The 12,396-nt window shown below is 39.7% G+C and overlaps 1 protein-coding gene across 2 annotated transcripts in view; it reads right to left on the bottom strand.

The window, feature by feature from the left end:
• The window catches only part of LOC133654685 (sortilin-like), a 96,359-nt gene that overhangs the window by 37,607 nt on the left and 46,356 nt on the right, over positions 1-12,396 (bottom strand). For both annotated transcript variants that reach the window (XR_009826899.1, XM_062054760.1), the window contains exons 5-6: positions 10,431-10,592; positions 8,392-8,465 (exon numbers count right to left, since the gene is read on the bottom strand). Coding sequence is in view for 1 of the 2 variants with exons in the window: in XM_062054760.1 (XP_061910744.1) it covers positions 8,392-8,465; positions 10,431-10,592 (236 nt within the window). In the remaining variant the exon portion in view is untranslated. The remainder of the gene's footprint in view (positions 1-8,391; positions 8,466-10,430; positions 10,593-12,396) is intronic.

The raw sequence follows: 12,396 nt of genomic DNA, 5'->3' as shown, positions 1-12,396 counted from the left end.
CTATGTTGCTGCTTCTTGATCTTAGCGCCGCTTTCGATACCGTCGATCATAATATTTTATTAGAGCGTATCAAAACACGTATTGGTATGTCAGACTTAGCCTTGTCTTGGTTTAACTCTTATCTTACTGACAGGATGCAGTGCGTCTCCCATAACAATGTGACCTCGGACTATGTCAAGGTAACGTGCGGAGTTCCCCAGGGTTCAGTTCTTGGCCCTGCACTCTTTAGTATTTACATGCTGCCGCTGGGTGACATCATACGCAAGTACGGTGTTAGCTTTCACTGTTATGCTGATGACACTCAACTCTACATGCCCCTAAAGCTGACCAACACGCCGGACTGTAGTCAGCTGGAGGCGTGTCTTAATGAAATTAAACAATGGATGTCCGCTAACTTTTTGCAACTCAACGCTAAGAAAACGGAAATGCTGATTATCGGTCCTGCTAGACACCAACATCTATTTAATAATACCACCTTAACATTTGACAACCAAACAATTAAACAAGGAGACTCGGTAAAGAATCTGGGTATTATCTTCGACCCAACTCTCTCGTTTGAGTCACACATTAAGAGTGTTACTAAAACGGCCTTCTTTCATCTCCGTAATATCGCTAAAATTCGTTCCATCTTGTCCACTAGCGACGCTGAGATCATTATTCATGCGTTCGTTACGTCTCGTCTCGATTACTGTAACGTTTTATTTTCGGGCCTCCCTATGTCTAGCATTAAAAGATTGCAGTTGGTACAAAATGCGGCTGCTAGACTTTTGACAAAAACAAGAAAGTTTGATCATATTACGCCTATACTGGCTCACTTGCACTGGCTTCCTGTGCACTTAAGATGCGACTTTAAGGTTTTACTACTTACGTATAAAATATTACACGGTTTAGCTCCAGCCTATCTCGCCGATTGTATTGTACCATATGTCCCGACAAGAAATCTGCGTTCAAAGAACTCCGGCTTATTAGTGATTCCCAGAGCCAAAAAAAAGTCTGCGGGCTATAGAGCGTTTTCTATTCGGGCTCCAGTACTCTGGAATGCCCTCCCGGTAACAGTTAGAGATGCTACCTCAGTAGAAGCATTTAAGTCCCATCTTAAAACTCATTTGTATAATCTAGCCTTTAAATAGACCCCCCCGTTTTTAGACCAGTTGATCTGCCGTTTCTTTTCTTCTCTCCTCTTCTCCCCTGTCCCTTGCGAGGGGGAGTTGCATAGGTCCGGTGGCCATGGATGAAGTGCTGGCTGTCCAGAGTCGGGACCCCGGGTGGACCACTAGCATGTGCATCGGTTGGGGACATCTCTGCGCTGCTGACCCGTCTCCGCTCGGGATGGTTTCCTGTTGGCCCCGCTGTGGACTGGACTCCCGCTGATGTGTTGGATCCACTGTGGACTGGACTTTCACAATGTTATGTCAGACCCACTCGACATCCGTTGCTTTCGGTCTCCCCTAGAGGGGGGGGGGTTACCCACATATGCGGTCCTCTCCAAGGTTTCTCATAGTCATTCACCGACGTCCCACTGGGGTGAGTTTTTCCTTGCCCGTATGTGGGCTCTGTACCGAGGATGTCGTTGTGGCTTGTAAAGCCCTTTGAGACACTTGTGATTTAGGGCTATATAAATAAACATTGATTGATTGATTGAATCTTCAATCAACACACCTGGCAGTGATTACAGACGACAGGATAAAGAGCCTCGCCGCTGACCACTCTTCGTCGGAACGTGGCCCTGCTCGCAGTAAGCTTCACGTCTCTGATTTCCCACTAGCGTTTTTCTCCCGTGCTTGTTTCCTCGTGCCTCGTTTTTGATATCCTTCGTCTCTCCTTTCATCCACAGTCCCGTGTCTCATCTCCTGCTGCCATATTCCCTGAACCCTGATTGCCCTCCTGATTCCCCGACACACTGCCTGGACTTTGGACGCCCTCTCCTGCACTACGACCCCGCTTGGACCTCGGACTTCTTTGCCTCTCCCCTCTGGATTTGGACGCCCTCTCCTGCACTACGACCCCGCTTGGACCTCTGACTTCTTTGCCTTCCGCTTCTGGATTTGGACGCCACCATTCAACACGCATGACAACACTCCTTACGATATCTTCACATGTTAATTCCAGCACATAGTTTACATTCAAACACATAGTAGCATACACACCCTACATTTCCATCAATCACTCAATAATATACATTGAGTTTGTACTTCCGCTGTTGTGCCGTCTCCTTCCCCCGTCTCAGACTTAACATTTTGTTTACCTCTCACATACGCCTGTACAATCTAGAGCGATCAACACAATTGTCAACGAAACTACAATGAACTGATGTACATACATACATACATACATACACACACACATACACATTCACTGTACAAACAAACATACATACTATATAATCATGCTCCATCAAACACATTCATACATACAAGTGTACACAATCATACTCATACAAATACACACCTACATCACAAAACATGGCACACTGCTAAAGCTGAACCTATTTTTACCATAACAATGTAAAAAGTTAATATAGTTCGCTCTTCTTTCTTTACCCCTCTCTTTATCTCCTTTTTTTTCTGTAATTCAAGCATTCTTTACATTAAGTATTTGAAGTGACAGTGATAATAGAGGAGAAATATTGTGTTTTCATTATCAATATTGTTATTACCATTGTTTTTTTTAATTGTAGTGCAATAAAGTTCCAGGACTGTTCATTTTGAGGGGCACGGTCACTGCAACCAGCACGCCTACAAAGAGATCCTGCAGCGTTCGCTTCGTTTACAGTAGCGCGAAAAAGGAGGCAAGAGTCGTGGCAGGCAGGACAACTCGAGGCCGCGTCACCATGACAACGCGCATGTTCACAATTCCCCGGGTTCCTGGCCGGGAAGTACATGGCTGGGTTTAGGCCGTAAGATGAACCCGTTTTTCGTTTCATCTCGTTCCCATGTCTGGGCACTAAATCATTTTTGGTTCTTAAAAAATATATTTTGGTTTTCAATGAGAAAAAAAAAAGTTCTTCACTTGACATCCAGGAAAAAAAATTAAATTTGTGTTTAAAGTAGGGACTATTTCTTGCTTGGCGTAACAATATTTTTGTCCCAAGAGGTGAAGTTTTTGTCACGTGCTTCACATTCGACCAATCAGGTAGCCGCGCAGATCCAAGATGGCGATGTCAACAACGTCTAGCGATGAAGAGGAAAATACTCTAAAACACCTTAAAAAAGGTCGAAAAAAGAACAACAAAATATGCTACATGCATGTTACGTCTTTAAGGAATGAAGAGGTGAATGATTTCACTATCACAAGGTGGGATACTTACAGGAATTGTTTAAAATGGTGGCTTTGCTGTGATGGCGACTCTCAAAGTAGCAGAGACATTCAAATCCTGTATTGATGTTGAATTTAAAGATATTCCTGATGACGCCGGGCTTCACCCGACTTGTTACCGGCGGTTCATTGATAAGAAGCGTTTGGATTCTGCCGAAAAACTGGCCAAACGGCTGGATGTGGGTCAAGATGAGTCAGTGGCATCGGACAACGCTTTAGGCTCGACAAGTGACATTCCAAAGAAAAAACTAAGATCGAAGACGGGCCTGCCTATCGGTTCTGCTGGCCCTGTGCTCCCTGCCATTTGTATCATTTGCAAGAAAACGGACAAGAGAGTTACTGTGGGAGGCAAACTGCAGAGGGACCATCTTTCACAGGCAGAAACGCTTTCAGCAGGTAAACACACACACACACACACACACACACACACACACACACACACACACTACACGTAGCACTTACACACACACACACACACACATACAAACCATTTAATCATCTTTTATTTTTAGGCCAGTTGATGAACGCTGCCAGGATAAAGCAAGAGAGTAGCATTCTCTTGTATATTGAAGACAGAGACTGTGTGGCCATGGAAGTGCGGTACCACAAGTCCTGTTACAGACAGTACACCAGGTTCATGACAAAGTCTGATGTAACAGTTACTGGAACCGCAGATGAAGAAGTGTGAGTTATTAAATTGCATTATCAATTATATACACTATAAATTATAATTCATATTATAGATGCATGACAGATACAGTGTCAATAATTATGAAATGAATATAGAATAAATAAAAGTTTCACTTTTTGAATGGACTTTTCCATGATATTACATTTGTTTTAGATGCACTTGTAAAGGCTGTTTGTATGTAGCTGCAATCTTGACTGCATACCTTTTGGCACATATTAAATGTGTGTGTGTGTGTGTGTTTCTTTTCAGAAGTGAACCAACCTTGGATGCCAGCTACAACATATTCTGCGAGAGGATCATCCGCCAAAGGATAGTTGTTAATCAGGAGGTGCTGAGAATGAACCAGCTACGACGAATGTTTTTAATTACGGTGCAAAAACATGAAGATTGTGATGCTTCAAACTACAGGTAACAACAGAAGCTTTTTTTGGCAGCGATGTAAAACACTTTTATGCTAGAAAATATCAAAATAATAATAAATAATTTAAAAAAAGGCTTTGATAGTATATTTAAACTACTAATACTTTTCAGTATGAATATATCTTTATTTACACCCTTGTGCTCCTCTTTCCCTGTGTTCTTATGTTGCAGGCAGGATAAATTAAAGAGAAGGCTGACTCTGGACTTTCCCCAACTGGTGTTTCAAGCGCAACATCTGCGAACTGTTTTTTGTTGAGACATTGTCTGCAGATAAGCTGATAGACAGGCTACCTCATCCATCAGGTACAGACACAACTGAGTCAACTGAAGTAAGCCAAGGTGAAAGTGACACTGAACACATGGCAAGAACAACAGCTGGTCCCCAAACTACTGAGAACACGAGGACACTTTATAGTGCAGCGCTGATATTGAAGCAGCTATTATGTGACTCTCCCGGTATGACGTGCCCCTGGCCACCCACATCAGATGATTTAAATAAGTCAGATGCAAAATCTGTTGTGCCACTTGAACTGTACAATGTTATTGCTTGGATTGTAGGTGCACCAGAGGAACCAACATTAGCCTGTTATGTTGATATTCCAGAAGATGTGAACCTAAAAGTGATATCTGTTTGTCAAGACATTATGTATCTTGCATCTAAAGGTCGGAGGCAGACACCCAAATCATTATGTCTTGGTCTAAGTATTCGGCATTTAACAGATTCCTCACAAGTTGTGTCACTGCTGAGTGGACTAGGACATTGTGCTTCATGAGACATTCTCTCAAAAGGTACAATGTCTGCCCCTTCTCCCAATGGCAATGGGTGGCACATTGTGGATGGGGAGTTAAAAGTTACATGGATGACTACAAATCCTGCCCTGATAGTGTGATAAAGGTAGTCCACTGCAGCTACAAGCAGAGCAAATGTGAGACAGGAAGATGTTCCTGTATGTCTGCAAGACTGTCCTGTACTGATTTGTGTCGGTGCCAAAATTGTGCCAATATTTCCATGGAAACAGAGAATAAAAGCACATGTGAAGATGGCTCTGATGATAGTGATAGCTAAGAGATGAACAATGTCTCCCTCGTTCAGAATACGCAAAGTCACACTTAATCAGTTAGTTCTGTAATAAAAATTTTAGTTTTTGCCACATTTGATAAAAATCCCTCGGAGTATTTTAATATTTCTTTTTTTCTTAGTTACTTAAGTTAAATACTTTAAAAATAGAATGTGAGGTTACAGTGCACTTGACCTTAAAAACATTATAATGATCATAGTTTGAGTTTGTACCAAATTTGAGGAAAATCTATCAAATAATTCTTGAGATATGGCTTTAACAATGTGCAAAATTAAGACAAAATAATAAAACAATTTATTTAAAAAAATACCCAAGACCTGCTGTGACATCAACACATTGTTTTGTTCATGTAAATATTGTTTTATACCATATTGTGTACAGATTGTAAACTGTAATGCAGTTTTTGTTGTATTTACATTTTTTGGCATTATTCGATATTTTGATTGATGTCTGCCATTTTGAGCCAAAGTGTTCTTTATTTTACTTTATTTTTTACTTACTCTTATAACCCAGTATCTAATGAATTTTTTAATGTATAAAACATCATTGTTTAGCAAAATGTACCATGTGTATGTTCAATTGTACAGGTTGCTATTCACTTATTTTGAAGCATTGTTTTAATTTTTTTTTGTATGTTTCATGGTTTAAATTCAAATTTAAGTATACCAATGCTAAAATACTTGTCTCAAATGTTAGCTATATGTATTAATGTCAATTTGTGAGAGAGATTCAGTTTCCAGAATGAATGTAAATACATTTACAAGAAAAACCAGATGCATAAGATTTTCGTTTTTTTGTAATTCCTATTTTTATACATTTATGGCTCTAAAAAAACCCCCGCCAGGATATTGTTGGATAACTTTTAACCTAATGTCCACAATGGCATTGTCTATGCAAAAATGCAAAAAAAGAGTAGTGCCCAGACGTGGGAACGAAAATCACTTTCTAGCCACTTTTTCCTGGTTCACCTTATGGCCTAGTTGGAGAAAACACGACAAACTTACATGCCCACTTGAAACACAACCACCAAACTCAGTATTTCTAGCTGGTAAAAGACGTTCACATAAAGATGCAGGGCTTCTGTCCCGACGGTGCACACTCGCTGGGGCATTTGGTGAACAAGGTCAGCGCAAACAAAACAGTGCAAAATAGTGTGCGCTCACACAAAGTGTGGTTCAAAAATCACCACGTCGCCAAAGACATGTTTTCCTTTAAAACTGTTATGAAACTAGCATTTCTAAAAACGTTTGTCATGTTAGCGTTTCCTCACTCGGAATCTGCCAGACTGAAGTTTTTTTTCCCCATATGACCTGTGGAAACCTGCGGCTCTAGAGCCGCATCTTTAGCACTGCCATAGTGGCTCCCTGAAACTTTGTAAAAAATTTATAAAAATGGAAAAAATGGGTGGAAAATTCATTTTTTGTTTTAATATGGTTTCTGTAGGAGCATACACTTGACACAAACCTTCCTAATTGTTAGAACGTCTACTGTTTATACTAAACATGCTTTACTGATGAGAGTATTTGGCAAGTGCCGTTTTGTCCTACTAATTTTGGTGGTGCTGGAACTCACCCTAGTTTGTTTATATGCACAACTTTCTCCGACGCTGCCACAAAAAGACATATTTTATGCCACTCCTGCTTTGTTTCATTTTGTCCACCAAACTTTTTATGTTGTGCGTGAATGTACATAGGTGAGCTTTGTTGATGTTATTGACATGTTGGAGTGCTAATCAGGCATATTTGGTCACTGCGTTGAGTTAATTTAATATACTTATGTCCTCTGTGTATTTAATTGATATTTGCATGTCTCATGACACATTATCTGTATGTAATATTGGCTGCATTTCTGATAGTTTGTGTGCCGTTATAGAACACAGCAAACGTTACCCAGCTTGCAAAGAGTGTAATAAATCCATTAGAAGAAGACAGCCTGCCATTTCCTTTAACTTGGACACACACATCTAGACCTTTGGCCATTCTAAGACATTCATTTCCCAGGAGTTATCTCAGCCTCTGAAAAGCCTCTGTTTTACTAATGTTTTCCAATGTTGTAAAAATGTGTAGAATAAATGTTACATTTCAACATTTCTGTCAACGAAGATTTGCATCAGCCTGCGACAAAATCATTTTGATAGTAGGCTGATATAGACACATACATCATGTGTTGTCTTCATTATAACACTTATATAAGGCTTTTAATTTTTGTACGGCTCCAGACACATTTTTTTTGTATCTTCGGTCCAATATGGCTCAACATTTTGGGTTGCCGACCCCTGGCTTGAACTGTAGTGTTTATATTATTACTCTGCACTTTTCTTTAAGAAGGTCCTAACTTGATTGTCAGTTAAGTCATGTATGTTCAATATTAAAGTGTAACTTTGTTTGTCAATACTTTATTTAAACATTTTATTTATTGTTTTGCTTGTGTATATTTGAGGGTACCCCAGTCCCTTCTTAACATTTGTAATTGCTTTTGGTTGTGATTTTTATTCAAGTGAAAAATTTTGCAAACAGGGTATATTATATTTGTATTATTTATTTGTTTTATTTAACTTGGAGATTTAAATGTTTACATTCCAATTACAGTGTTAAATTATACGAGAAATACAAGTTTTAGCACCTGAAAGGATATACATGCATTATTATTATGTATTGTCATACACCAGTGGATAATTTGGTCTCAAAACACTATTGACGATAATATTGTTTATCTGCAATAATTTGTAGGTCAATAAATCGCTGAGAACATTTGTAATCAGCCCAGGCCTAGTTTGGATTTTAAATATAAATTTTCTGACACACCTCGTACCTTCGCGAGGTGAGAATGTTCATGATTTCATTACTTTTGTGTGTGAAAGTAAAAACATAAGAGGAAAATTCTTACCATCTGACGAGGCAAACCCTGTCATGGATCTTCCGCCAGGTGGCGCCAATATCCTCAGACAGCCACAAGTCCAACTACAGCCATAAAAAATTAAAGTGATCCACAAGCAATTAAAGGCCTACTGAAAGCCACTACTACCGACCACGCAGTCTGATAGTTTATATATCAATGATGAAATCTTAACATTATAACACATGCCAATACGGCCGGGTTAACTTATAAAGTGACATTTTAAATTTGCCGCTAAACTTCCGGTTCGAAACGCCTCTGAGGATGACGTATGCGCGTGACGTAGCCCGGCGAACACGGGTATGCCTTCCACATTGAAGCCGATAAGAAAAAGCTCTGTTTTCATTTCATAATTCCACAGTATTCTGGACATCTGTGTTCGTGAATCTGTTTCAATCATGTTCATTGCATTATGGAGAAGGAAGCCAAGCAAGCAAAGAAGAAAGTTGTCGGTGCGAAATGGACGTATTTTTCGAACGTAGTCAGCCACAACAGTACACAGCCGGCGCTTCTTTGTTTACATTCCCGAAAGATGCAGTCAAGATGGAAGAACTCGGATAACAGAGACTCTAACCAGGAGGACTTTTGATTTGGATACACAGACGCCTGTAGAGAACTGGGACAACACAGACTCTTACCAGGATTACTTTGATTTGGATGACAAAGACGCAGACGTGCTACTGTGAGTATGCAGCTTTGGCTTTTTTTTGCGTATGTACGTAACTTTTTTAAAATATATAAGCTTTATGAACCTTGGGTTAGGTGAACGGTCTTTTGGGCTGAGTGATTGTGTGTGTTGATCATGTGTTTGAATTGTATTGGCGTGTTCTATGGAGCTAGGAGCTAGCAGAGGAGCTAGCATAACACATACCGTACCTACGTGCGCGTCACGTACGTAACTTTTTAAAAATATATAAGCTTTATGAACCTTGGGTTAGGTGAACGGTCTTTTGGGCTGAGTGATTGTGTGTGTTGATCAGGTGTTTGAATTGTATTGGCGTGTTCTATGGAGCTAGGAGCTAGCAGAGGAGCTAGGAGCTAGCATAACAAACACGCAGGTGTTATTATGCAGGATTAATTTGTGGCATATTAAATATAAGCCTGGTTGTGTTGTGGCTAATAGAGTATATATATGTCTTGTGTTTATTTACTGTTGTAGTCATTCCCAGCTGAATATCAGGTACCGTGAGTATGCAGCCTTGGCTGCTAAACATTCGATAACTTGACCGTATGTGCGCGTCACGTACGTAACTTTTTAAAAATATATAAGCTTTATGAACCTTGGGTTAGGTAAACGGTCTTTTGGGCTGAGTGATGGTGTGTGTTGATCAGGTGTTTGAATTGTATTGGCGTGTTCTATGGAGCTAGGAGCTAGCAGAGGAGCTAGGAGCTAGCATAACAAACACGCAGGTGTTTTTATGCAGGATTAATTTGTGGCATATTAAATATAAGCCTGGTTGTGTTGTGGCTAATAGAGTATATATATGTCTTGTGTTTATTTACTGTTGTAGTCATTCCCAGCTGAATATCAGGTCACCCCCGGCTCTCACAGCATCTTCCCTATCTGAATAGCTTCAACTCCCCACTAGTCCTTCACTTGCACTTTACTCATCCACAAATCTTTCATCCTCGCTCAAATTAATGGGGAAATTGTCGCTTTCTCGGTCCGAATCTCTCTCACTTCATGCGGCCATCATTGTAAACAATAGGGAACTTTGCGTATATGTTCAACTGACTACGTCACGCTACTTCCGGTAGGGGCAAGCCTTTTTTTTATCAGATACCAAAAGTTGCAATCTTTATCGTCGTTGTTCTATACTAAATCCTTTCAGCAAAAATATGGCAATATCGCGAAATGATCAAGTATGACACATAGAATAGATCTGCTATCCCCGTTTAAATAAAAAAAATTCATTTCAGTAGGCCTTTAAAAGAGTCATCATCAGACTCAACAGTTTGACCTAGTTAGGAGATTACATATTAGAATGAATGCATTGATGTGGTTGACGCACCCATTCCCATGTTTTTACCTTTATGCTGAGCGTCAGAAGTATGTTGGAGTCTCCCGGGTTGTACAGCATCTGAATTAAGGGCTCAAAGGGCAGTTCGTACGACGTGAACGTCCGACCAAAGTCCTGCGAGCGAAACAGTCGGAATCCCCCAATGTCCGACACATCGCCCGTCAGGATCACCTGAAAATTAAAATGCAGAATTGTCAATATATAAATAATAAAATACATTTATATTAAGGCAGTAAAAGCAGAGCTGGGAGTTATTGTTTTTTTATTGTGGTTTTATGGTTGCTATCTTATTTAGTTTGCTTGCAACATTTACTTAATATTAGAAGAACCTTTGAGTATGATGAAGTTCTACACCACAACAATAAACGTATGCAAATAAACTAGGAGTGTAACGGTATTGTACATACTGCGGCATTGGACATACCGCGGTATTGCGGTTTTAAAATTATCACAATAATGCCGTGACGTCTGAAACCAAAACTTGGTGAGTGTAGTTTTTTTCTGTCGCTTTTGCATTGACCCGCCATAATCCCCTGCGCAGTGCGGGACCGGAAAGTGGGGGCGTGGAACGCAGTAAAGGGGAGAAAAGGAGGAAGTGAAAGTATGATTTGAGTAGATAAGAGGAATTATTATTTTTTTGGACATTTCCTGAACATTTCATCAAAGTCCATCCATAACTTTTTAATAATGTTGCTAACAAACAGACAAACTGTGGCGAAAACACAACCTCTTTGGCGGAGGTCTAAGTACTAAAGCACTATCTTCAGCTCGAGCATTTCCAAGGCGACAAAAAGCGGGTGCACCGTATGTGCACAGGTTAGAGCGCAGACACTGCACATCGCCAGAAATATGAGAAGCGACTTCATAAACTATCACCTGGAAAATATATTTGAAGCCAGCGAAGCTAAACATACATTTTTAAGGTATTTACATTATTAAAAGTAAAATTGTCAGATATTTGCTTGAAACAGTGGATGTTTCTGCACAATTATTTGCACAAAAAATACATGTTTGTCGTAATAAATATGATTAGAACATTTGAGTATTATGTCTGTCTTCAATTACAGTAAGAGTGTTTATCCTAAACATTCCTGCCACTTCATTTTACACACTATGGCATTTTTACCAAGTCTTTTTTTTGGGGGCAATTCCACAATGATATCGATATCTTAATTGCTTGTATTGCGACACATGACTTCTTCCCGGAAGTGAAAAGCAGTGGTGGTCAACCAAGCCAAGATGGCTGTTGTACAGCAAGTAGCGCGCCAACTATCTGAGTGCAAAAGACGCTTAAATTTTCCTTCAAAAAGCAGATACGAGCAAAAAAATCTAACTATGCAAGGAAATAGATCCCTATACTTTGTCAAAAGAAGATTTGTGGAGGGATATCAAGGATTATACGTTGGTCGTGTTCCCGGACATATGGAACTATTGTGCTCCAGACATCATTTTATGGAAACTTGGAAAAAGATGGAAGTCTACAACTTCTTTGTGTGTGGCTGGGTCAAGGACATTGGTATCAAGACTCTCCCGGATAAATATGCATAGTTTTTGCTCGGGTAAGGTTGCATTTCATGATTTAACTTTGTGTCGACAGCCATGTTTGTTGTTGTTGTTGCTGCGCACGCCATTTACGAATAGCGTGTTTTCCCCCTTTTTATCAAAATATAACTATAGATGTCAACATTGTGTACGTTCTGAAAATTTAACAACAATTCATAATAACATTGATTTTGATTCAATATTATGTTTTGAGCCATGACAGTTTGAAAGAAAAAAAACAGCTTTGTTTTATTAGTAAACATTGCAACTTTTTCTAAATTAAATTTCACCTTTAAGCTTTTTTATTTCACTTTTGTTATGTTTTTGTTTATTTTAATAGTATTTTTAGAATGTGCCGTGGGCCTTTAAAACATTAGCTGTTGGCCGCAAATGGCCTCCGGGGCACACTTTTGACACCCCTGCTATAGATAAT

Source organism: Entelurus aequoreus, linkage group LG01 (assembly GCF_033978785.1).
Source record: "Entelurus aequoreus isolate RoL-2023_Sb linkage group LG01, RoL_Eaeq_v1.1, whole genome shotgun sequence".
Classification (NCBI taxonomy): domain Eukaryota; kingdom Metazoa; phylum Chordata; class Actinopteri; order Syngnathiformes; family Syngnathidae; genus Entelurus; species Entelurus aequoreus.
This window is presented reverse-complemented; position numbering and strand designations above follow the sequence as displayed.